The sequence below is a fragment of the Drosophila sulfurigaster genome, chromosome 3 (assembly GCF_023558435.1).
Source record: "Drosophila sulfurigaster albostrigata strain 15112-1811.04 chromosome 3, ASM2355843v2, whole genome shotgun sequence".
Lineage (NCBI taxonomy): Eukaryota > Metazoa > Arthropoda > Insecta > Diptera > Drosophilidae > Drosophila > Drosophila sulfurigaster.
Window position 1 is genome coordinate 6,040,832 of NC_084883.1, and position 26,408 is coordinate 6,067,239.

The following is a 26,408-nucleotide window of genomic DNA, read 5'->3' on the forward strand; positions in this document are numbered from 1 at the left end:
TAAAAGTTCTATCTCATCGCAACCAACATTTTTTTACAATGCCGCTTGCTCGATTCTAATTTTTTCGATTTGCTGAGACGGAAGTGGGCGTGGTAAAAATGTAAAACAAACTTAACCAGCGGGCAAAGACATTCTACGGGTAGCGGGTATAAAAAAGTTAATGTCCGTTGAAGATACTTCATTAGTGTTATCTAGAGTATCTTCAGAATTATATTTTGTTATATTAAACATTTGTTATATTAAATTAAACAATAGAGATAGATATATTAGTTAATAATTTTATATACAAAAAGTACAACTAATTTTTTACCCGTTTATTATTAAATCTAATTTAATTTAATACGATAAACGAAAACTAAAAAGCCATATCGCTGGTTATAGGAAGAGAAGATCCTCGATAAAATCAAGTATTTTATATTGACTTTAGCTTCGATTTTAATGGCATATCTTAATCTTGTCAAAACAAAAAAAAACACTTTTTTAACTACCTCACCAAATCATAATCATAAATTTAAGGATTTCGGTATAAAAAATCAAAGTAACGATTTTCATAGCTAGGATAAGAAAATTAGCGATCATCCAGCTTTTAAAACCTTTTCGTATTAGATTCAGGGTATTCATTCCGTTTTTTCAGTGTATTGCATGGCCATCACTATTGGGTGTTGATATTTAGCTCAGTCTGGAGTTTTGCTAGTGGATTTGTGTTGATAAGTTATCTGAAACGTTCAAATTGAAAATTAAAAGAAATGTGTAAAAATAAGCTATTCAAAATGCGGACACATTAGATCGTCAAATTTACAAGTTTTCAATGAGAAAAAAAGAAACATTTTCTGACGCAATATTAGCATTTGCTTTTACCAAGTTTCGGTGTTTTGATAATAAGATTGCCCATTAGGACATTTGATTAATTGATGATTAACTAAGCGAATTGGATAGTTAACACCCATTATTGCTGCTAATTATGATGAACTTATTTCTTAATATGTTTGCTCTTATTTATCCTATCTAGAAATGTACATAAAATATAAATGAATACTTATAGAACTCAAAATCCATAGGTGGTGGGGAAAGATTCTACAAAAATTAGAATCCACCGCCCATCAGAAGCAAAAACGAATAAATTTAGACGCATTGTGAAATTTTCTTAAAATATTGATGGACGTTTAATTCCTCGCACTTACATAAACACATACTATACAATACATTCTGTTTTTCTAAAAAAAATAAAAATGATTCTTGTCTCGAAATCAACATTTTGATTAAATATCGATATGAATTTGTCTTTCGTATCGTTTTGCCAAATGTCGCAGCCAATGATGTCTTGCACTGAACTGCATATCAATAAACAAATGAGGGAATCCACTTTTGAAGCACCTCCTTCCCTCCTTGGCAACCATCAAGCACCAATAACATTCCCATCCCATCTCAGGGTGACTGCTACCAGTTGCTGTTGCTGCCATGGCGAGCCCTTGGAGCCGTGGCATTACCATAGTGCTGTTTGTTCTATTTATCGAACAGCAAAAATGTCGAAACAGTTAAAAAATTGCAGAAGTTAAAACAAATTTTACCTAATTCCTTAAAAAAAAAGGCAATAATATAATCAAACCAAATTTTGCATGTTCGTTAATCTAAATTTAGAGGTGCAAAATTGTGGGTAAGATCAAAAGTAGCAATTAGGAATTAGAAGCAATTAGAATGTTGAGGCTACCGGGAATGCCACTGCTCCCAGGTGCGCAGTTCTACGACGTGAGTAATCAGAGACGAAGCGAAGCGAAAAGTATTAAATTAACACCTTTTCCACTATGTCTCATAGTATAGCAAAAGACGTCATCCGAGGCGGCAGACATTAATGCACTATCAGGGCATTCACATGCTCTCGGATCGTCGCGAACCTGAGTTAGTGGAGCCAAATGGACCATTAGTGGACCCAAAATGTCCTCCTGTGGCCACCGAGATGAGTGCACTGTGGGCGCCTAAGATTAGCATTAAATTACCACCATGGCTGGCATATGATAAGCAGGTGCTCTGCTTCAATGCCTATTTCAAGGAGCCGCTAACCGAGATTTACCATGCTCCCTATCAGGTGCGCAAGGTAAAAATCTATTTCTATCTCGAGGATGGCACCATGCAAATCACAGAACCCAAGGTGGAGAACTCTGGTATACCGCAGGGCTGCCTTGTACACCGCCAGCGCATTCCGAAAGCACCGCCTAGCGATCGTGAATTCATTTCCATCTTTGATCTCAATGTGGACACCAATGTACAGATCTTTGATCGCGTGTATCACATTAGTGGCTGCGACATCTTCACTCGGCAATTCCTCAATCGAGCCGGCATTCCAGTGCCCGTCTCCCTGCTGGAGCCCAAGTAACCATGTCTTTATTTTACCAGACAAACGTACAACTTATCAATTAATTCATTTTTAGCGACCCAACCACCGAAATGCGCAAACGATCCGCTTTAAAACAAGCTCCCAAAGCGGATTCTAGTGTTTTGCCAAAGCGACATTCATTTGCCCAATTTCTGGAGTTTGATCGAAGAGTCCTTAAATTCCAGGGCTATTGGAACGATCGCTCCGAATTTGGTGATGTACGTAAGCTGGACATATGCTATTACTTGGCTGACGATACCATCGACATTAAGGAAAAGTTTCCAAGGAATTCAGGACGCGAAGGACCCAGCACCTTTCTGAAGCGCGGCAAATTGCCCAAGGAGTTCACGGGTCTGGCTTTGCCAGGGCAGCAAACTTCCGTGACGCTGCTCAACGTTCTGGGCTCCAGCATGCGTGATGTTCGCTACGTGGCGGATCCGCTGAATACAGGGCAGAAGGAGGTGCAACACTATACGGATCAGGATTTGCAAATCGGCGCAGTGCTAAATGTTTTCGGACGCGATGTCATCCTAACCAGTTGTGATCAATTTACTCAACACTACTATAGAGAGAAGGTGAGTTGGCGGCCACTTTAACGAAATCATTCCTTCATTATGCTTCCTTTCAGTATGGCATTCAGGACTTTACGCCTCAGTCTCTGCCGGAACGTAGCGATGAGCGTCCATGTTACACCGGTCAGGTGCGTCGCTTGCCGCCCTATAACGGCTGGGGAAGTCACGAGGATTCCGAGGGCAATTGCATTACAGTGGAGCCTAAGGCTCCGCAAGCCGACTTCAAGAAGCTCTTCAAGTACGATGGCTGCATTCTGCGCTTTGGTGCCAAGTTAATGTCTGTAATACGAGAAAATTGTGAGCGTAGCTTTGTAATCAGTTATTACCTGGCTGATGACACTGTTCAGATATACGAGGTGGCGCGACGAAATTCCGGCTTTGTGGGTGGCGAATTTCTCAAGCGAGCTCGTGTCCCTCTGCCCGGCCAGGAAAAGTTCAGCTCAACGCGACCAGAATACTTTCGAGCCAGCGATTTCTATATTGGTTCCACGGTCAATCTGAAAGATCACATCTTCCACATCATTTCGGCCGATGAATTTACATTGCTTCACATGGAACAGCATCCCAATGAAGTGAGTGTTATATTTTCTGTATATCGTGTTATAAAGTCATACGTGCGTTTTCTTCTCTAGTTCCCTGTGGCTGACATTCGTGCAATCATGAATAAGATACGGGATGCAGTGCGTCCACAATATAAACAATTTGTACTACGCTGCAAACCGGAGGTTGATCTAGGCGACAAAACTACAGTTAGCTATGACACATTAAAGTCAACGTTACTGTCGTATCTGTCCAAGGAGTCGCTATTAAATCACGAAATTGTTACTGTATGCCGTTTCTTCTCCGCGGAGCAAATGCCACCACCAAGTTGCGATAGAAATCATGTCCGTGCCGCAGCCCAACTGGAGTTAAAACGCGCTCTATGGAACAATGTGGAAGAACTCACAGAGCACTTGAGCCACATAAATCCTACTTGCAAACCCTACATCTCGGAGGCACAAGTGAGATCAACGCTGCGTGGCTGTCGCCTGCCCTTCAGTCTCGAGCTGGTGGAGGACATTCTGCAAGTGTTGCAACACAATGCTCAGGGCGAGGTTGAGGTGCGCGATGTGCTCGGCTTCTTTAATATGAGTGCCGATCAAGTGCCTGACATAGCGCCACTTAACATCGCCTTTGAACTTTGCCCCAAACTGCCTTTCCTACACAAGGGACGCCTGGTAGACTTTAATTGGTTTCTACATTGTTTGGGCTTAGAAGAGGAGCTAGTGCGCAATAACTTTTAAACACTATTCGAGCTTTGTTCAATGTCCTACAATAATCCCTCTTCTTGAGTTTGTTATAGAACATTTAACAATTTCTCGGTGGTCCTTCGGAGTTCAAAATAATTTGACAAATTACAAAACAATAAACATAAACTTTTCACCTATTTATCTACATATATAGTATCTAGAACCGTTTTCTTTTGCAAGAGCCTAAAGTTAACAATCATCATCGGAAATTTTACAATCGTTGGCTTTATAAAAAATTGCATGTTGTGTTGTGTATATACAAAGACAATATCGTGGCAAATGCATTTTAAATTCTTAAGGAATGCGCGGAACTGTGTGCTTATAAACTAATTGTAAACGTTGCAGCTTATAAAAAACGTGTGTGTGTGTGTTTGATTGTGCCTTAGAGTTTTGATTCTGTGAGCCAATTGAACGATTGCGGCTTGCGATCCGACGAAGGACTAATCGCCACATTGATAATAGTGGGCTTATCCGTCAACTGATTAGCTGCCTTCACTGCCGCTTGTAGCTGCTCAATCTCGGTGCAGAAATAACCTTGCATGCCAAACATTTTCATCATCTCCTCGTAACGCACCTGAACACCCAACGCCGATGGTGGTGTGCTATAAGCAAAGTGATGATAAGATTAGTTCAGCCAGTTAAGCTGATAAGATGAAATGGCTTACATTTGCGTTAGGTCTCCCTCGCTGCGTATGGCTTCAAAGGTGTCTTTATCGAAGCCACCATAGATGCCATTGTTATTCACAATGACAATGGTCACAGGCAACTTGTACCGTACCATAGTCTCGATTTCCATGCCCGAGAAGCCAAAGGCACTGTCTCCTTCCACACAAAGCACACGCTTGCCGGGCGCAAAATCGCGGCAGAAAAGTGCTGCGGCAACAGCAAAGCCAGGACCAACACCCATGGTGCCAAAGGTGCCAGCATCAAGGCGATGACGTGGCTGCTCATTCAGCAGCATTGAACGACCAATATCCATTGTATTGGCGCCCTCACTCACAATAATCGTATCACGTGGCAGCAGTTCACGCAAGTGATGGAAGACCGCATAGTAGTTAAGCGGCGACGCTGTGTTTAGAGACATCTGCTGGACTGTATCGCGATTATGTTTGCATTTACCTGCCAACTGCTTCCACCAGTCCTGTTCGTAGCCAAAGCGGAAATTCACAGCATTCATTTGCTCAAATAGCTGCTCTGCAAAAGGCCGTATATCCGCCTGAATGGCCACAGATGCGACCACTGAGTTGTGCAGCTCCTCGGGACAGATATCCACCTGAATGAACTTCACATCCTTATCGTAACGTGGAGCGCGACCAAAGTGCAGAATCCAGTTGAGACGTGCGCCCAAGAGCAACACCACGTCGGCCTTTTGCAGCGCCAAAGTACGCGCAGATGAAACACATTGAGCAGCAGTATCAGAGACCACTCCCTTGCCCATAGGTGTAGGCAGGAATGGCAGATTTGTGTTCTCAATGAAATGACGCAGCGTATTCTCGGCATGGGCATACGCGGAGCCTTTGCCAATGATCACCAGCGGTCGCTTAGCTTGACGCAGCAGTTGAGCAGCACGAATGACCTCGTCATGTGGTGGATACACCAATGGTGGGGCCGGATGTGCCAGTGCTTTGTAGATTCTTGACTCGACTGCCTTCGACTGCAGTATATTGCCTGGGAAATCCAAGTAGGCCACACCGGGGCGACCATAGGTGGCATAACGCACTGCCTTCTCAACGTGCAGAGGTATAAGCGCAGCAGTTGGTGGACGTGCTGCATATTTGCAATACGGACGAGACAACTCGACCTGTGGACACTCTTGGAATCCGCCAATGCCCTCATGATCCTGATTCGTGGCACCTCCAATGACAATCAACGGCCAGCAGTTGACCTGAGCATTAGCCATGCCACCTTAAGAATATAGAATTGAATTAAATACGCTATGCAGTGCATTTGAATATCAATTACACACCAGTCACGTGGAGCAAGCCGGGTCCAGAAACCACCAGACAGACACCAGGCTTCCCCGTCAAGTAGCCAATAGCCTGGGCAGCATAGCAGGCAGCCTGCTCGTTGCGCATGCCAATGTACTTCAATCCAGCGGCCTGGAAGGCCATGGACAGTTCGATAACCGGAATGCCGATGATGCCGAACACATATTCCACACCCTGCAACGTCAAGGTTAAACTTGTATTATTAGTGTTGCAATTGCAATTGTGTTTGACTAATTAGTCGAGTCGAAACTATTTCATATGCCTGTATTTTGATAAAAGGGTTTTGCTTTACTAAAACCACTAAACAGTTTAAAGTTCAGTTAGCCAATTACAATTGGGGCCTCTGGGGATTTGCTTATTGATTTTAATCAGCCGCTAAACTCGTGTGATTTACTGCCTAATTCCTTTGGTCAGAGTGTACGAAGAAACTTTGGCACATTGGAGCTATATTAGTTCTATCAAGATCTTTGCGTATCTATATCGCTATTAAATGCCACCGGTTGACAACAACAACAACTAACATGTACATATAAGAGCAAAACGATAATCACATATGTATGTACATACTAAAACAGGCAATAACAACAATACTTGGTCACTTTTGAGTGCTTTTGAACTTTGTACAACAAACAGTTGGCAGATAGATAAGCCAGAAATGGTGCACGGACACAGTTAAATCTACAGTTGAACGCACTGCACTTTGTTGGTATGCAAAAAGTGCATATCATAAAAGTCACAGAGAGGTAAATGCCGCATAAGTTCGAGACAGACGACCCCGAAATTAGCTTACCTGTTGCTTCAACGACTCCGCAATAATTTGCACAGCTTCTACTTCGGTCATTTTAACGTTGTTATTGTGCTAATTGTTAAAGCAATGTGTGCGTTGACGCGTTTAAGCGTTTATTTTATAACTTTTTACTAAAAAATCGACAACAAAACAGAAGTGTTAAGTTTGCGTAAATGTTAATTTAGCATTATGTTATACTCAAAATGGTCATGTTACCAATATGCAGAGTGACCAGTCTATTGTATTTTAAATTCGGGTTACACTCACTATTCATCGATAGCTGAACAGCAAAGATCAAAATCCGATGGAAACAGTATATCGATAAATTATTTATAAATTCGTTAAAATAAATCACATCGAGCCCTTATCGCAGACCAAGATTACAATTTTATAAAAGTGTTAATTTATAGTTCACATAAATATTGATTGAGGGCAATTGGGCATGCTAACACAACAGCATTCATAGAAATAAACAAAATTTCGCTTGCGTTTCGTAAGGTGATGATTTATCCAAAACAAATTCCTTGAAATTCCTTCATCACACATAAATAGAGAATGAGTAACGTAATTACCAAAATTTCTACTCTTACAGGGTACGTTTACCGGCATCACGATAATATTGTCCATATTTACATGGGTAATTAAGTAAGGTTTCGCAAATTATTTGTGTAAATGATTGTGAAACAACTTTTGCGCTGTTTTTCGATTTGTGTTTTTTAGAAAGCTCTCTTGGACGACTTGGTTTCTTCATAGGCCCAAGGCCTTCATGTTAATTCATTAAAGGCATTTGTCAACAAAGAAAAAAATGAGACTTGCAGTTCTGCATTTTGATTAACATTTAACTAATTGTTGTGTCAATTTGGGGTTTTTGCTTCAATGCGCAAAAATTAACGTCTGCAAACACCGAAACCAGTTCAAGTGTTACCCCTCCAAAAATCTAAGGTTATTGTCAGCTCACTTTGTTTTTTTTCGGCTATGTAAACAAAACATTCTAATACGCTGCACAGGCTAAGCTTTGAAGCGAAACGGGAGCAAAGATCTTATGAAAACAGCAAATTTATAATAATAAATAGACGGCTTTAACTTTAATAGGACTCGCACCTGAAAGTGCAATTACACACACTACATACAAATACATATATACAAACGAAAATAGGTCATAATTATATGGCATTATTTCTATAACATCACAGCAAATTGCCAAGACACAAACTACAACTTTGTGTTGACAACATCCTCGCTCGGTTCGGTGGTTTTCACTTCATTCCATTTCTGTATCTTTCCTGAACCAAAGATCCAGAAAAATATGGCGGGCAAAATGTATGCGGCAGCACCAATAATGAATATCCAGAACCAATCATCGATGGTATTCTAATAATTAAAATAAAATAGACTTGTGTTAATTAAAACTTCTTAAGCTATAAAGGTTAATCAGACTCACCGATTCTGAGGTAAAAGCGGCCACAATCAAGGGGGAGAAGAAGCCTGGCGTAGTGCCAAGGCAATTAATAATACCATACATTGTGCCAGCAAAGTTTGGAGCCAGATCCTGTGAGTTGGCCAAATTTGAGGAGGTGGCTGCGCCATTGAATCCCAACGATATGGTCATTATTGCCACGCACACATACGGATCTCGGCCAAAGAAAGCCAAAATGACGAGCATTATTCCTGGCATAATGTGAGCTATTCAAGAAAGACAATATTGCATATCATAAAGTTCACATTATATTCAGCACCTTATGTTACTTACATGGTACACAGAAAATTTTTCGGGTAAATGTGATTGTCCACCATCCTTTGCGACGAATCCAATCGGCAATGGAACCGAAGCCAAAAGCGGCCAAAAGACGTGCAATATGCGGCAAACTGGACAAGAATCCAGCAGATGAGAGTTCAAAGCCAAGCACTTCGCTTAAGAATTTGGGTGTGGCAGTCAGAAGGAAGAACAGACCCCACATGCTGCCATAATGCAACATGGTGAGCGCCCAGAAGGGCATGGAGACCACCAACTGCCTGTATGGGGGCCATTTCTGGGTAAGGAATCGAAATAATCAATGAAGTGAAATAAGAATTATGTAACTCCAATGTATTACTTACCGGCTTGTTGCCCACTGTAGCTCCGAGACTGCTTTCAATGAACTCACGCTCCTTGATTCCAATGGTGGTATGCTGTGCCGGTGTATCAGCTACTAGATAGAACCATAGACCCACCACGACAAACACTATCATGGCTACTATATAGAAGGCCCACACCCAGCCAAGATTCTCAATGATCACGCCACAGATGGGCCAAGTAATAACAGTGCCAAAAGTGCCACCCATCAGTGAGGCAACAAACTTGCCCTTTTCGTCCGGTGGCGACCACTTCGATACCAAGTTGTGACAGCACGGATATACGACACCAGTGAAGAGACCAATCAGAAATCGAATCGCAAATACCGCGTATTTATCCCACGAAGCTGCAAGAGGTGTCAGCGCAGTCAACACACCTCCGGCCAAGCAACTGTAGCCAGCAACATTGCGTCCGCCAAGCATCTCAGCCAGAGTTCCGCCTGGCAGTGAGGTAATCATGTAGCCATAAAAATAACCACCAAGCAGCAAGGCCTGATCCTGTTGTGACCATTCGTAGCGCGTGCCGTACTGGATATGCAAATAGAAAACACTTGCTGTTTTCAATTATCACATTAACTTAATGAGAAATTCTAATACAAACATCTGGCTTTTCAATGATGGTTCCGTTCTCGTATCGCTCCTGAACCATTGCGATAATATTGATCGACAGATTTACCCGCATCATATAATTGATCAGGCAAATCATGAAGAGCATTACGGCCACATTCACGCGCTTCGGCACATAAACTGTGGATGACAATAAATATTGATTGTTATTGTTATTATTATTATTATTGCTGTTTGATCATTGATTATTCATATTATTTTCTATTTATAGTTGGACAGCGGTCGATCTTTAATCTGTCATCTTCATCTCTATTTTGTTTTGGGGCCTGTCAGGTGTCTAATGAATGCCACATACGTTAATTCCAATATTTGCCAATCTCATTTTTTGGGGATTTTCGGTGGCAACTCACGTGAAACTTATTTATGAGACATTTCGAGGTTTCAATAGAAAGAGGCGTATTTGAGAGGCACGTCTTGAGTTTTAATTACGTGTTCAACTTGTTGAAAACTTGAGCAAAATATTATTAAAGTTGAGTAGACTTTGAGAACACACTAAGCTTTGTAAACTGCCAAATTACATGATGTTATTGATCCGTTACCCAAATGGAGGGTACTCTTTTATAGTATAAAAATAAATTGTTTAAAAAAAAATGAATGATTTCTTGGAATCAGAACCTGATTACAGAGTATCTTCGACTAATTAACTTAATTGTTTAAATATTTATAAATACAATATCGTGTACTTACAGCAGGGAATAACAGCCATTTTATCAGATTGTTATTGTGATTGAGCCTCACGTCGGTATTAACTGAAAGACGATAACAGGAAACAGTTAAAAGGCTTCAACATTACGCATACTCCAGGGGAAGCTGCACTTGATTTATAAATTATAATAAAGTCTTAATAAGTGTTTAATTCAGTGTCGTTAAACGGGAATGCGGAGGTCTTTTTAGATGGCGTTATTATGTCAACTGATCTCTGATTCAGATTTACCAGTTTGCGACTGAGGCATCTGTATTACTAAACTGTCAATAAACAATTTATTGCCAAATTCCATTATTTGTTTTATCTCTCTCTTTAAATTATGTTAATTTAGACTAATTTATAAAAGTTCCACATGCAAATGAATTTTAGAATCTTACACCTTTAAATAGACTCGCACATAAAAAGACTACCATATACTCACTCTAACTAATATTGGGTATTCACATTTGGTTTGCTAATGTTTCACGTGCTGGTGATAAATTTGACCTGTTTAGAGGCTTAATTATCGTTTAAATCATATGGCAGCGAATTTTCAATTATTATTTCTGTCGCTATAATGAAAGCGAAAATTGTTATATGAGTCATAAATAATCATCACTATGACAAAGATGTGATTCCAAATTTCGGAAAACAATTTAAAATCGTGGAAAAATATAATTGAATTAACATTGGAAGCTAAACATACTTGTACTACGTTAGCTCACACAACTCTGAATCAAACTTGATTAACGCTTACTCAAATCCTTAAAGTAATGTTCTACTTAGTAAACCTTTTCTATTCCTTCTAATTAAGTAATCTGAAAAATCTGACGAAGCATGTTAATCATACCAATTCCTTTTTACTTAAAAGCAATATTTACACGTGCCGTTATAAAAGCATTTATCATCTGCATTTCGTAATATTAAGCGATATGTGTGTTAAATTTATGATCTCTACTCATGCAAGTTTTAACAAGCACGTCTCAGATGGGTTTTTGGCAACACACGTGTGAGGTGTTTAAGCTAAATTGAGTTATGAACATGACAAATGGGAATATCATCAAGCTAGTCATGTATTTTTAAGTGTTTTGATTCAATTTTTGATTTACTCGCATACTATTACTACCGGCAATAGCTATCATTGTCTGTCATTGCTCTTGTCAGTCTTTTCGATAAGGTAATTGTTGGGCAACACGCTAGGCAAATTTGCAAAATACTTTCATATAGTATGCACTATCCAGATCAAAGTCATTTGTATAAACAGTTTAATATCGGTAGGGGAACGGGGCAATTGTAGCTGCTGAATATATATAACATATATGTACATATATATTTTTTAAAGTGTCGCCCTTGGCACGTCGGACTCAAATATTGGATTCAATATGCAATTTGGACAGCTGTTCGAAAGCCATTCAAAATGCTAGTATTGCACATGCAGCTATGTAGTTCGTCAATCGGCGATAGCCTCGTGTTTATTGCGAATACATGTACTTTCTTGACAGGCTTAACTTAAGGTAGTTAAGCAGGCATGTGTAGTGCAAAACAGTAATACTAATAATAGAAGTTGCAGCTAAAGTTTTCAGGTATAATTCGTAACTGCAAGTGATCTAGGTTTTGAGCAAATCTCAGTCATAGCTATGCGTAATTTATGAGATCAATTCACATGGCGCTCTGATAAGAATAACGGGAAATTAAATACCTTTAATCAGTCGTCTGGAAATTGCCTCTAAATCATTTAAATTGCATTAGTTAATCATTTTTTATTGCTCCAATATCGAAGAACAACAATACCAATCTATATATGTGTAGTATATAGCACTAAGTAGGCTCCATAAAAAAGTGATAAGCAATCGTTTTGGTTTTGCCAAAGTTCTCAATGAACGGAAGAAATCCAAAGTAAATGAAATAAAAAACAGCAATATTCATAAAAATACAAAAACAAAAAACCGAAAGTTATAGCCAAACATACAGTTGTAAAATCTATACATCCATTATATACCGTTATCAAATTATTGCACTGCGAAACAGCTAGAGAAACAACAACTACAATAACAATAGCTCAATAAATGAATTGCGTGTGGATCTATGTATGTAAGTTGTTAGGTGTATTAACTCGACCGGTAGTTAAGTATACATATGTATATGTAGATATATTTCATCTGTACATGTATAAGTATATCCACATAAAAACGCTCGATACGTGAACGTGATTTGCATATGCAAAAGATCTGTTATTAAGGTACGAGTGTGCCACCAAAAATAGATTTCGCATTTAAGATATTTCACTAAAGATATCACATTAAAGATATACCATTTAAGATTGCCCATGGTCAAGGAAACGTGCACTGAACATTTATTTAAATTAATTTCATGACACAAACTTAAACTAACGCTGTAAATAACCTTTGACTAAGATATCACATATCTTCAAAATATTCTGCATATTCTATTTGTATCAGATAACTTAAGTGATGCACTTAAGTTCTACATGTTGATGAATCTTATGAGATATCCTAAAAGCTTTTAAATAAAACACTTTACAACAAAATATTAAAATAATCTTGCTAAGAATAAAACAAGGAAACTCAATGTTTAATATTTACGTTCGCAGATTTGCAAACAAAGTTTATTGTCGAGATTTTATAATTAATTTACTTGTTCTTATCATGAATTGATAGGCTAGTTCTCGAGATATTCTAGCATGCGTGGAAATTTTAATTAAAATACATTGTAGAGATTACAGGAAAGAATTCCATCAAATAAATCATTTGTGAGAAATTAAATCATTTATTTGTGATAATCGACTATGACTAAAATGCTGTTGCATAGTGTTTAAACCCAGTTATTTGCACAATTTATCTAGATCCATTAGCTACATTAGAATCTTGACAAACTACCAGAAAGAAAGAGAGAGAGGATGTGACAATTATCAGTGGGTAGAACCCACAGTTACAGCCATATCTATGGGTAATTCGCTAAAAATGAAATGTACGGAATTACCATGTACCAAAATAAAGAGGGGGGGTGCGAACGGGGACCAAAAGTTAGTAAGTAAGTGTAATTAGGTCGAGAATGCTGCTAATTAATTTGTAGTATAGTATGTCTCTAATCGGGAGCGTGGCTCTTTATCAACGTCATTGCTTGTGCTGCCTTTATAAAATCAACTCAAAAATTTATGACATTATAAAAAGAGGACAAAGAAAAAATCGTAATTGTAAAATATATGATTACGAGTATATTTGCCATCATACATGGTCATCTGATAAAAGGCAGCTGGTAAATGGTAAATGATTCTCATTATAGTTAGCTTAATCGTCAATTACTTGGTAGTAAAATTAAAAATTGGACTCGTGTTTATAGACCCATTAATGATTAATGATTTGATTTGCCATCTGAGCATAATACTCGTAATATCCAGATAAAAAGACTAGGAGGTAACAATGTCACGATTTTTGTGTATGATATGGATATGGGATGTGTCCAAAGAGCACCACAGAGCAATATTCACCGTTAGCGATTAATGCTGGTGATATACATAAGAAAGTAGACGAATGTATGTATGTATGTACGTATATACAGATTATATACCCATAGCACGCGTGCTTTTAGCATTTACATAAGACTTCAGCTTCAGCTCACAATTGACATGGTTTGGCAGTTTGCATCTATCTCTATACGCTTTATTTTTTTGTCTTTTTTCTGTTTTTTCTGGTTTGACTTTTGAAAAACGTTTAAACAGTTCGGTTTTAGTCAGTTCGCATGGCTACTTGAATGTTTTGTTTGCACGTTTCGCCCCGTTTTATTATACTCTAAAATAGGGTTATATGGTTTTATTTAGAATTTAGAAATATGAAACTTATTAAAAGTTATAAGCATAGACTAAATATAGTATTGAGGTATTACATTTATTCACATAAATATTTAAAAATATAGTAAGAATTTACAAATTTGTTGTAGTATTTTAATAAACAATGTCGATCGAATGTTCAATACAACTCATAGCATCAGTCAAGATTAATGTTTTGTATAAAAACAACATCTCTTGAGGATTACATTGAACAAGTCTTCAGTATGTAAGGGTATTAAGTTGTCGACGTGCCAATATAGTTACTCCCTTGTTTTTATTTATACTTTGCTTTTGCTTTAGTCGCTGAATTCTGCAAACTAATTCAATGGCAATGAACCGTATCTCACATAAAATTGAAATATGTAATACGCTCTGCCAGTTAATAGCAGTTATTTATTTGTTTTATTGTTTCACTTTGTTTGTTTTTTTAATGTCGGCTATTGTTTTTAGGTTCTCAGTGACCGCATCGAATTCCTATTTTGCACTAATTTTCAAAGCAATTGCATTTTTGCACGTTATACTTGAGTTTTGAATATCAATCACATTGAGTAGGAAGAACCCCTACAATTTCCATAACAAATCAGATCAATTGTGCTCAACTTGTATATACCCTTCACACACAAACACACACACACACAAATGTAAGCAACAGTTGTCAGTAAGACACTTTTCCCTTCCAAATATAATTTACGCAAAAGTTATTTACCCACTTATAATGAGTACACAATATGAATTTTAAAAATACTTTAGAATGCTGATAATAATTAGTGCAAATAATTATTCATATAATTAGCACCACAATTAATGCAAAACTCAACGCGAAAAATTGCAGGTCAAAAATTAAAAAAATAAATATATGTACATACAATTGTACAAAAATAACGATTTCCAAATTGCAGTGGAAAACAACTGGAATCGTCCACTCAAAATAATCTCGCGAATCCCTCGATCATATATTATTGCAGATTGCTTGAATGGAATTTTTCACAATGATTTTCGTGCATTTTTTGAAGTTCATTATAATAGATTCGCCCAACATCGAAACCAGTTGCCATATCACCTGCCAATTTATAACTAAAATTCATATTTTAACCCAGTTGTCAAAAAAAAGAAATTAGAAACAACACACGCGTGCAAAACACGTGAAAGTTTTCACGGGAATCGTTTTGTTTTATTATTACACTTCAACTTCAGGATACTAGGCGATCAAAACTCTCATTCCACTTTAATAGTATAAGTATGTAATTATCAGTTTCGTAACAGTTTACCGCACTCTGCAATATATCACTTTTTCATTCTTAACGTTCGGCTCTTTCGGTTTCTTATCGGTTTATTGCTTAAAGTCCTGCGACAACACACAGATACACACTCACACTCACATTAAGGTACTCGTTAGTTAGCAACCGAACCGCCTGTTCAGGCTGTACGGCTGTGCTGGATGCGTAAAGGGTTGCCGGGAGCGGGATCGGGAACTGTAGCTACAGCTGAGAATGCCGCGAAACGAATGAAGCCAAATCACCAACTGCCAATGGCATATATACTTAACTTACCTTATGTACTGCCTCAGACAAAAACCTCGAGCAGCGAAAACGCAGCGTAACAAAAACAAAAACGGTTAAAAATTGTTTAAATTGTTGTTGACTGTTGGCGGTTTCGAGATTGACGCTCTGCGTCGCTCTGCCCAGCGTTATACTCTCTCAGCTCTGATAGCGCGTCCAAACAAAAAATCGCGTGCGATTTATTGCAGGCCGCGAAATTTTTTTAAATGTGAATAACAATTCACAATTTCGTGCTAAATAGTATGCCAATAATCAAATTAATAATAGCAACAACAACAATTACGCAGGCAACATTAAACTCACATAAAAATATTATATTTTCTTTTTTGCACGTTTCTTAATTATTGAATTAAAACTTATGTTTCTAATTATGCATTATTTAGCATAGTCATATAAACTGCTGGAATATATCACGTCTCAACTACGAGATACTCTCTAGCCCGCACAAATGTATTGAAAACTAACTGCTATTTGTAAAATCATGCGAGAAAGTTTCATCTCAGTTGTATAACCCTAACTCGATTTGGAAATGCAAAACTCTTTTATCTTATGCGACTCATCAAAATATTAATTTTCATAAATGTCAATATCTACGCGTTCGACTTGAAAGAATCCCCCTTAACCCGGTTTTATTAATTAACACTATTTTGAAAACTCTATATTAAGCTTACGAACATCAGGTATAAAACTCTAATTATCAGTCTCGATGGTGCAAAAAGTCAGTACACCATTGAAAAGCGAAATATTTCAGTTAATTAACGCACTTGACAAAATGTCAAAAAAAATATCATAGAGGCGTTAGAATCTCATATGAGTGTGACACCATCTACATATGAATTGATTTATATTGTAGATTAGACATTCTATTTTCATTTTTTCGCCAACTAGAATACAGATCTTATCAACTGTATTCTACTGACCAGATAAAGTTAATGCAATTAAGCAATAATTAACAACGTTAAAAATGTTAGTCATACTTTGTAAAAATAAGGAAGCTAGAAAAAAATTATAAATATATAATGTGGAATTTGAAAATTTTCAAGTCCAAGTACTTCTACAAACCTGTTAGCAGGGTATCTCAGGGTCAGTCAAAAGCCAATGTAGTCAAGTTGCTAGACACCATAACTAAAAGTATTCTTTCAAGTCATAAAACATGTAATCATGCTGAGTTAGTATAAATAGCAACAGAAGTACATCAAATGTTCGTAACAACAGCAGCAGCTTCTCCGGGAGTGACAGATAATTAGTTTTATTGATGCATTTAGCTGCCTGTTTGTAGATAAGCAGCGATTATTAGTGATAACAGTTGTTAATTTTCCTACGGCTCGTGATTTCATATTTATCACAAATGTTTTAAGTACAAGTGTTTCGGGAACTCATTGATGAAAATAACGGTACAATTTAGCTCAACATTTTATAATATTTATTTTGTTTAGGTTGACTTTAAAACCTGATCGTGCATACATATTTGCTAGGCTCAACGGAAAATAAAGAAATTACATTTGAATGACACAATTTTGAACTACTTTGCTAAGGCTTAAAGCTTAATAGAATTATAGACGAATTAAGTTTGCATCAATGAATTTCATTGCTCATGACATGCTCACATAGATCATTCGGTGCGCACAGACCTTTCCAACAAGTTCGCCATACTCTATGATTGCGTCGCGACCAGTGTAGTCACCAATCATCTTTGTAAAAACAATATGTTAATTAATATACAAACATTAAGTTACATAACTTCATTTCTATACCTGAACAAACTGCTGATAAGTTATACAAGTCCTAGGATCCAGCAAAAGTTGGACATCGTTTACATGCTGATTCACAAATTCATTCACATCTTTATCAGCTGCAACCGGATTCAAACGTTGATATTTCTTCGCATCAAGTTTATTTCGTATATCTAGAAGAAAAAAACGAATAAAATTATTATCAATCTTTCACAATCACGATCTATATTGTAATTTACCATCGGTTAAAGGCACCCAAATATACGTCTCTGGGCAGAGTAAATAAGAGGCCGATAATTTCCCTTTGTACCGCATTTTGGTGCATGAGTGAATATAAAAGCCCATATAGTAATACTTTAAAGAGGGCATTCGCTCGGCAATCGTCTGCACCAAATCAATTTCTCTAATATAAAAATTTGTTAAAAAATGGATTAAGTTCCAATTGAGTAAATCATCAGTATAAACTAACCTCAAAGATCCGTAGGTACCCAAAGACAGAAAACTATAGTCGGGATCGTAGAAAAAGTATACTGAACTGACCGAGCCAGGTAATATATCGATGACTCCCACAGCAATCAGCTTATCGTCTAACCAATATTGCTGATGAAACGATCCATATCCCATGTCTGGAGTGTCTTCCGACTTTTGGTGCTGCAATTATTAACAATTATTAATCAATTTCTTTTGTATGAATGTAATATATATATTTAATAGGAAGAAATTTGTAGTTGTATTTGACCACCTTCATGGGCGTCTGTTGCAGATGGTCCTTGTAAGCTTTCTGATCCCTTGGCGGATCATTGTGTATGACAATCTGATACTTCTTATAGAGCTCATAGCTTTGCGGCAGCGTACGCTTAAACTCCTCTCCATCGACGTCCACCAAACTCAGCTGCAGGATAATTAATAAAAGAAAAAATGTGTCATTTATAATTACCTTTAGGGGTGATTTAACCAAAAACCTCTGCATACTAGATAGTGTTAGGCGTGCGGGGTTATCATTGTGAATGACTATTTGATATTTGCGATACAATGCATGCACTGCATCAGTACAACTGCGCTGTATATCTGAGGCAGCGACCAAAACGATCTGCAACAAATAGCACAAATACGATGTGTGTACATAGAGGGACAAATAGGACCAAGGGCACATAGATGTATAAATGAAACGAACAGGCTTGACATACATAAGTCCATGATATAAGACAGCAACCTAGCTGCATTCTGCAATCGTTTGCAATTTAATTTATGATGACATTTGCATAAAGTGCGACACGGAATGGAATCTGAAGATTTGCGGCATTAAGCCTGAAGATTTTATACAAAATATTTATAATGAAGTGTTTTACTTGAAATTCCTTATGCCCAACTGTACTCCAATACTTTTATTTAGCTGCACTTTCAACAAATGTTATCATCGTATACGCACCTTTAACTGATGCTTGTCACTGTCACTCGTTGATGTCAAAAAATCTCTTAGGCTTTTCTCCTGCGTCACCTTAGGCTCCTTGGGCGGACATGACTTGGCCTGCCTGCGCTCCAAGCGCATTTGTTTTTTTTTCTTAGCACATGGTGGATTTGAGCTGGCAACTAAATTGTTTATAAACAGTCAAATGATTTAACAGAAAATGCAAGAGCTCAAGATATTACATTTTTTTGAGGCCGTTGATTGGTCACCATCTCCTGCTATTCTGCCACCATCTCCAACTTCGTGGGAAACTGCAGTCTTTTGTTGCGTTGAACGTGCCTGCGCTAAAGTCTCCACATGTGCTACATCGATGACTGACGGTTTCTTATCAGGCAGCTGAGGATGTGGCTCGCTTGATATAATTAAGTCATCGCCATCGCCATCTCCATCACCATCATCGGTTTTCGATTGCTGCTCGGGGTGCTCACTCAACTCACGTTTGCCATTACGTAAGAATTTATTCATGCGCCTCAAGATTTTTTTATTGGACTTAGTTAGCTTGAACTCCAGTGCATCACATTTGATCGTGTAGCATGGACAGCAGGTGACGTCGTTTTGCGGCTTATAACAGTAATTGCCGCAACGCCGCCAACCCCTGTCGATCAGCTCTTGGTAGTCATCACAGGACAAACGATAGGCATGCATTCCTTTATGACACATACGCATCCATACATAGAAATTAATATTCATATGTGTGAAAAAATCAAGTCTTAGGTGCATTGCACCTAATCTTGTTTTGGTTTTTTATTGTGTTCTTACCATGAGACTTGCTGCACACTATTCCCGTGCAGTAGCCACATTTGCTTGTCTGTGGTCCGAAGTACTGCACAATGCTGGCACTCATGATTGGGCACACCAATTGTATTCAGTGCAAATCAAACATTATATTAATTCGAGTATTGAAATTGCAAATTCTGCAACCCGATCCGATTGTTCGGTTGAGAGCAGCGTGACCACAATTGCATTTCACAACATACTACTTTACTTCCAAAAATATATTAAATATACCATTCCCGCAATGACTAAATGGTTACACTGCATAAGTGATGTGTAAACCGTTTCTGATTAACTTTTAAAGTTGTAGATGTTGTTAAATAATTTAAATTTTTTGCGCGTTCACTTGATTTTTTCGTTTCGATTTTGCAATAACTTCATACATATATTTTAAAAAACCTTAAGTGAAAATTTATAACGGTAGTTATTGCTCACGAGTTTTCAAGTACAATTTGAGTATTTCATGCAACAAAAGAACAGGTCACACTGGGATTGCTGCTGAAACTGTCCTACAAATTAGTTGAGGCTAGTTCAAAGATATGGACATTAATTTGAAACCACTTATTTATTTAGCAGCGACGGTTCATAGTTTTTTGCTTAAATAAAGAATAATAAGCCATACTGGAATGAATATTAAATATATTTTTAATATTTAGCTGCAATAATCTTTGCGTTTGCTATAAGAAATCGGTATTTAGCAAACTATCGATGTATCAGTAGTGACATCGATGTTTCTCCAATCTACTAAATGCTGTTGGCCTCTAGTTTAATACGGGCTATTGTTTCTTTAAAAATGCATTAAAAAGTTATGAAATAAAGTGACGCACAACGAATGTAAAATCCGTAAGTCTAAAGTGGTTCCATTTAAATATTTTGAACTGCATCGTGTCCAAACTTCAAGTGGCACACATAGTGCGTAGTTATAAAAGTGAAAGCGGGTGTAGACAGATGTGACGAATGTTCACAACAAATTTCCGTTAATCCGCAATGCGTAGGGCCAAATTCCAATTGGAATTAACCAACATTGACTTGTATCTTAATTCCAAATAGTTCTAGTCATTATGGATGTAAGGTGACCTTTCCATTACATTGAGCACCGACATCATCAGTGAGCTGAAAAGGTTGAATAAAAAATGATTTGTTTTTATGAGATTGTTATCAAAATTGAATATGTTTTGTGTGCTATTATTAATAGTATTTTCGCACGCTTTAGCACTGCAATGATTGCAGCAGCGGCACCACCAACGGCGACGCATGATGGCCGCCCACAAAGGACAAAGGACGCCCATTTCGAGGGAAATCTAATGCTGGCTCAGACGCACGATGAGGTCAACGACAAGAAAGTGGCAACGCCATCCACACCCTCTCCAATACCAACGCCAATTCCCGCCGACTTGCAACCCGCCTACCAAAAACTCTATTGCGATTGCCGAGAACTAGCCGCCTACTTTGCCAAGGATCAAAGCGAGTACGGACAACGCTTGCATGCCGCACACATAGCCTGGCAGGATTTCATAGTGCTGGCCAATCGGCTGGTCATGCAAATCGACGCCTTCGCTCACGAATACGATTTGGATGCGAGCACGCCGGGCAATGGTTATCGCAGTTTCATCTATGTCACCAATGCATGCATCGCACATGGTCGCAGCATTTGCCAGCAATTACATGCCACACGAGCCACACTATTTTTCCGCAAGAAATTCTACATGAAGGAGGTGGAGGCCTGTTCTCAGCTCCTGTGCTCGCTCTGCACCTGTCTCCAGTATCTGTTGATCCTGCGCCAATGGTCCACCACAACGGGTGATCTGTTTGCCAGCGGGCGTCATACGGCCGAACAGCTGTTTGAGCTGGGCGACACCATCAATCAGTATTGTTTCTATGGTCGTTGTCTGGGCTTCCAGTACGGCGATTCCATACGTGGCGTGCTACGCTTTCTGGGCATCGGCATGGCCAGCTATTCGGAGACATATTACTCGCAGTCGGATAATAGCAGCAGCACCTTGCTGAAGACGACACGCAGTCTCTGGTCAAGCGGCAAATATCTAATGAATCCCGAACTCAGAGCCAGACGCATTGTGAATATTTCGCAAAATGCCAAAATAGATTTTTGCAAATCATTTTGGTTTCTGGCAGAGTCAGAGCTAATGCACAAGCTGCCCAGCATTGTAGGCAGCTCCATCAAGGTGAATCGTATCATTGAGCTGCCTGCCGAGCCATTGCGTGTGCAGTCGCATCGCCAACAAGCTGCAACGGATAATGGTGATGTCGAGAATCTGCAATTCGTGGACGTGCCGGTGCCCAGTGCTCATCTGGGACCAGGTCTGCCAGTCTCAGTGCGTCTGCTGAGCGCAAAACGACGCACTGGAATGCTCGGCGAGGGTCGCTATCGTGGTTGGCGACGTCCATTGCCGCCAAGCAATTCCATACTGTTTCACTGCCATGGCGGCGGTTTTGTGGCACAATCGTCAAAGTCACACGAACTGTATTTACGCGATTGGGCTGTGGAACTCGATGTACCCATTCTTTCTGTGGATTATAGCCTGGCGCCAGAGGCTCCGTTTCCGCGTGCACTCCAGGAAGTCTACTACGCCTACTGTTGGCTGCTCAATAATGCCGAGCATTTGGGTACAACGGCGGAGCGTGTGATCTGTGCTGGAGACTCGGCTGGCGCCAATCTATCCATTGGCCTTGCACTCAAGTGCATTGAGCAAGGCATCCGTATACCCGATGGTTTGTTTTTGGCCTATTGTCCGACGCTGGTAAGCTTTGTGCCTAGTCCCGCGCGTTTGCTGTGCTTGATGGATCCACTACTACCATTTGGTTTCATGATGCGTTGTCTGCGTGCCTATGCAGCTCCCTCCAACGAAATGCTGCAGGAAAATGCCAAGCATGTCGAAGAGTTGGAGGAAATACGCAATGCTCAAGTCGATGCGGAAAAACCACTAACCAGCCTCAATTCGAGTCGACGCACCTCAACAGCGAAAAGTCCATTGACGCCTCTGGGACCCATCAATCCGTCTGATGAGGATGAGAGCAGTGATACCTTCGCCAGCGCCTCGTATCACAGTCAAACAGTGGAGCGCACTGATTTGCCACAGACGGAGGGAAGCGACAACAGTTCATGTGTTTCATTTGAGGATGACTCGCAGCCCATCGAGCATTATCCAATCGAAATTTCAGCCGAAATACCCAAGGACGATGCATCGGCTGCGTATATTGACAATTTCCTAGATAAATATCTAATTGACACCGCCACCATGGAGGCCACAGAGGAGAACACAGCTGTAAATCAGCAACCCGCACTTTCAAATGGTCACGCCAAATGTAACTCAGAAGAGAACATACTGGTTGAAACTGGACGGGAGTTGGTGGCTATGGACACGTTACCTGGTCGCCTACAGGAGGCTGTGAACAATATTATTAATCGATGCACGCAATCCTTTGAAATACACGGCTCAGGCATCTCGGCTGCACCTGATCAACATGATGTGCGTAATATGGATGCCCTGATCGCTCGTAGTCCCAGTGAAGAATTTGCATTTGATGTGCCCAAAGATCCCTTTTTATCACCCTATTGGGCTAGTGACGAATGGCTATCACAATTGCCAGAGACCAAAATACTTGTAAGTAGACATCGAGAATGAAATGATGATAAAGTTTACTTACTTTTTGCACTTAAAGACGCTGAACATGGACCCTTGCCTAGACGACTGCGTTATGCTTGCCAAGAAGCTGAAGAGACTCGGACGACAAGTGAGCTTGGAGATACTTGAAGGACTACCGCATGGTTTCCTCAATTTCACAATGGTATGTAACAGTCACAATACAATAGTTACTGAAATTTTGTTACATACTGTCCCTTCCAGCTGTCCAACGAAGCAATGGATGGCTCCAAGCACTGCATCAAATCATTGCAAGCATTACTTCAAGCCACGACGGACAATAATGACGACAGCCTTGGCAACGATGATACTTCCAGTCCGAGTGCGTGCTCTGCTACATCGACAGCGCCTTAAGAACAATTTATACTTACTCTTATATATAGTATATACATATACAAATATATCTATATAATAATGTTTATACACTGTTTGTTACATGCAAGAATAACATGTTGTTAAATGGGCACACTTCTTGCTTTTTTTATACACTTTTATAATCGAATAACACAGCTAAGCTTTATATGTTTTGTAATGGCAGCTAAATGCAAAAATATACTCGAATATCTATACTATACACATAAATAGAATATAAATTCTACTAAAATATTAATCAAGCCAACTGTTCAAGTATTGAGAGCGTGTAAGCACGCTCTATAATATTCTTTATAGACTAAGATCCACATAATGTAATAACATTCAAAATTGAGCATATATGTAATACTTTTGATTCTGTGCCTGTTAAGAACGCGTACTTAATTCTCACACTTTAGCATCCAGTTTCCAAACACTAACCTTACTTTGCTTATATGCGAATCTCTTTAGCCTGCCTAATTCAAATTTGTGTTTACAATCCTATTAAATGGTTTTTGCCATTACAAAATAAATACATCGTATTTGACTTTTGTATAATATTTATTTTTGACCAAGGAAATGCTTTATTGTATCTTAATAATTAGAATGGATGAAAAAAGTTTTATGTGGTATAATGTTAATATATGAATACGTTTCAGGTATATATGACAGCTTGTCTTATGTTTCGTTATCTTCGATCTTGGGTGCCAGATAGTAGCGTATGTGACCCAGATCCTTAATGGCATATTCAACCACCAAAGGCACATCAGCGCACATGGACAGCTGCACTTGGGTGGACAGCGGTGTCGCTTTGGTGAAAGCATTCAGGTAACGACAGGCGAATGTGAGCGTGACAGGCTCCTGCATATCAATAATAACGGCCTCTTCCTCCTTGTCAACGGAGCCAGTTTGGGCCAATTTAATGTTAGCGGTACCAACATCGCCGCTGGCAGAGAATTTCACACCTTCCTTGGTGCAGCATATGACGACCGACTCACTGAACTGGGCCAAGTCACGGCAAATGCGCGCAAATTCCATCGCTGGCATTCGCACCACACACGAATAATCCGTTTCGGGAATGCCCAAGTGCTCCTGGTCGAGATTCATCAGTTTCATCTCATAGTCCGAGACTTTTTCCTGATTCGCTGACTCGAACATAATGGTAACTGTGTCCGCATTATCCTGCGCCTTCATTGTCACGTTATCCTCGTTGTTGGCACATTTCAATATCTTTGCCATGCTGCCAAGATTCATGCCCATAGATAGATTGCGATCGCAGCGAAACTTATCGAAGCCATCAGATCTCAAAGTTAGGGAAACCAGTGACACATGAGAGTTGTCCATGGCCTGGAGCTGTAAGATTTAAGTAGATTGAGTTATTTCTGGAACGTGGCGTCAGAATAGAGCTCTATTTAATTTACCTGAATGCCTGAATCACTGCAATCAAAGGTGCCTTCATTGAGCAAATCCTTGATAGCGTCCAGAATTTTCTTAAGTATGGTTGCTTGACCGAGACGTGCCTCAAACATTTTTGCTGTTTATATTTTTTATTCTTGTTGCAATTCTAGAAATAAAGTACAACCGCTTGCGAGCAGCGTGTTTCTTGTTTGACTCTTCGATGATAAATACCTTCGTCGCGGCAAAACTCGGCGTTTTGGCGCGAATAACAGCTGTCAATTTGGCGCAAATAAATGGCGTTGCCTAACCACTGAAATAAGTACTGATTGTATGTTTGCAGCCCTGGCTGAATTGTTTCATTTTATTTACCGTAATGATTCTCAAAGATAATTACTTAAATAAATTTGTATATTATTATTAATCATATTCTCTGAAATAGCTGCGGTTGTCTTTTTTTAAATTTCATATTTACCATTTGTCGCAATTCGTTTACTCCATGGCCTAAAAAAGTGTTCAATGAATAATCATATTGCAATAGAGTAATTTAAAACTATTAAGCTCACCATGAACAGTATGAAGGTCTTGGATGCCTTTTGGCTCCAGACGTCTAAAATAATCCTCTAAAGATGCGTGCTGTTGCATTGTTGCAACACAAATAGCCGGAATTAGCGACGACAAATTAAAGTCCTTATAGGTGCGGTGGCGCAATAATTCCGATACCAAGGGCAAATGTCCAGCAAATGTTGCCAAAGTTAATGCATTTTGTCCAAAATAGTTGACAGCATGAATATCAGCCCCAAAATCCAACAAAACGCGAGCGCACTCATATCTTCCCATATAGCAAGCTTTTAATAATGCGGTGTTCCCATACATGTCCAGTTCATCTATATTCTGCTGATAACTGCGGGCTTGTGAACATAAAATTCGCAACGACACAACATCATCCTGAGCAACACAAAAAAGAGCTGAAAGTGGTATAAAATATAATTATATGAAAAAAATTTATGTGCAGCAATTACCAGTTATAGTATGTCTAGAAGCACTCATTATTAAATTCTGAATAAGCTACGATATAACGGCATCTACTCAGGGCTGCATTATTGATTCCAACCTAAATTTGCTGTCCGTAGTGGTGATGCTATTGAAAAATCGCTTTAAATATTAATGAAAAATATATATCTATGT

General features: G+C 39.0%; 7 protein-coding genes across 11 annotated transcripts; 2 read left to right on the forward strand and 5 right to left on the reverse strand.

Annotated features, from left to right (window-relative positions):
* The first annotated feature begins 303 nt into the window (after positions 1–303).
* LOC133844208 (EF-hand domain-containing family member C2) lies at positions 304–4,571 on the forward strand. Of its 2 annotated transcripts, XM_062278111.1 has the most exons (6): positions 304–538; positions 635–1,746; positions 1,814–2,367; positions 2,427–2,946; positions 3,000–3,515; positions 3,576–4,571. In XM_062278111.1, the coding sequence occupies exons 2-6, from the start codon at positions 1,696–1,698 to the stop codon at positions 4,224–4,226; spliced, it is 2,292 nt and encodes a 763-aa protein (XP_062134095.1). In that variant the 5' UTR covers positions 304–538; positions 635–1,695; the 3' UTR covers positions 4,227–4,571. The 2 variants fall into 2 exon arrangements, with proteins under 2 accessions (XP_062134095.1, XP_062134094.1); XM_062278110.1 differs by lacking the exon at positions 304–538 and having other exon boundaries at positions 551–1,746.
* On the reverse strand, positions 4,442–7,187 carry LOC133844209 (2-hydroxyacyl-CoA lyase 1). The gene is made up of 4 exons (XM_062278112.1): positions 7,011–7,187; positions 6,199–6,394; positions 4,898–6,137; positions 4,442–4,834 (listed from the first exon to the last, which is right to left on the reverse strand). The coding sequence occupies exons 1-4, from the start codon at positions 7,059–7,061 to the stop codon at positions 4,615–4,617; spliced, it is 1,707 nt and encodes a 568-aa protein (XP_062134096.1). The 5' UTR covers positions 7,062–7,187; the 3' UTR covers positions 4,442–4,614.
* A 360-nt stretch (positions 7,188–7,547) lies between these two features.
* On the forward strand, positions 7,548–25,122 carry LOC133844207 (hormone-sensitive lipase). Of its 2 annotated transcripts, none has more exons than XM_062278108.1 (4): positions 7,548–7,600; positions 21,026–23,435; positions 23,494–23,619; positions 23,679–25,122. In XM_062278108.1, exons 1-4 carry the CDS (start codon positions 7,563–7,565, stop codon positions 23,826–23,828), a joined length of 2,724 nt encoding a protein of 907 aa, XP_062134092.1. In that variant the 5' UTR covers positions 7,548–7,562; the 3' UTR covers positions 23,829–25,122. The 2 variants fall into 2 exon arrangements, with proteins under 2 accessions (XP_062134092.1, XP_062134093.1); XM_062278109.1 differs by lacking the exon at positions 7,548–7,600 and adding an exon at positions 20,520–20,655.
* LOC133844211 (sialin) lies at positions 8,064–15,810 on the reverse strand. Of its 2 annotated transcripts, none has more exons than XM_062278116.1 (7): positions 15,658–15,810; positions 10,434–10,495; positions 9,721–9,866; positions 9,105–9,647; positions 8,758–9,037; positions 8,449–8,690; positions 8,064–8,378 (listed from the first exon to the last, which is right to left on the reverse strand). In XM_062278116.1, the coding sequence occupies exons 2-7, from the start codon at positions 10,450–10,452 to the stop codon at positions 8,220–8,222; spliced, it is 1,389 nt and encodes a 462-aa protein (XP_062134100.1). In that variant the 5' UTR covers positions 10,453–10,495; positions 15,658–15,810; the 3' UTR covers positions 8,064–8,219. The 2 variants fall into 2 exon arrangements, with proteins under 2 accessions (XP_062134100.1, XP_062134101.1); XM_062278117.1 differs by lacking the exon at positions 15,658–15,810 and adding an exon at positions 12,665–12,675.
* Positions 17,244–20,012, reverse strand: LOC133844210 (arginyl-tRNA--protein transferase 1). Of its 2 annotated transcripts, none has more exons than XM_062278114.1 (8): positions 19,798–20,012; positions 19,221–19,685; positions 19,000–19,160; positions 18,508–18,660; positions 18,040–18,221; positions 17,810–17,973; positions 17,592–17,743; positions 17,244–17,528 (listed from the first exon to the last, which is right to left on the reverse strand). In XM_062278114.1, exons 1-8 carry the CDS (start codon positions 19,880–19,882, stop codon positions 17,430–17,432), a joined length of 1,461 nt encoding a protein of 486 aa, XP_062134098.1. In that variant the 5' UTR covers positions 19,883–20,012; the 3' UTR covers positions 17,244–17,429. The 2 variants fall into 2 exon arrangements, with proteins under 2 accessions (XP_062134098.1, XP_062134099.1); XM_062278115.1 differs by lacking the exon at positions 18,508–18,660 and adding an exon at positions 18,313–18,462 and having other exon boundaries at positions 19,798–20,011.
* LOC133844212 (proliferating cell nuclear antigen) lies at positions 24,365–25,390 on the reverse strand. The gene is made up of 2 exons (XM_062278118.1): positions 25,247–25,390; positions 24,365–25,178 (listed from the first exon to the last, which is right to left on the reverse strand). Exons 1-2 carry the CDS (start codon positions 25,352–25,354, stop codon positions 24,504–24,506), a joined length of 783 nt encoding a protein of 260 aa, XP_062134102.1. The 5' UTR covers positions 25,355–25,390; the 3' UTR covers positions 24,365–24,503.
* On the reverse strand, positions 25,367–26,397 carry LOC133844213 (DNA replication inhibitor plutonium). Its single transcript, XM_062278119.1, has 3 exons — positions 26,243–26,397; positions 25,787–26,188; positions 25,367–25,724 (listed from the first exon to the last, which is right to left on the reverse strand). The coding sequence occupies exons 1-3, from the start codon at positions 26,268–26,270 to the stop codon at positions 25,645–25,647; spliced, it is 510 nt and encodes a 169-aa protein (XP_062134103.1). The 5' UTR covers positions 26,271–26,397; the 3' UTR covers positions 25,367–25,644.
* Between the last annotated feature and the right edge of the window lie 11 nt (positions 26,398–26,408).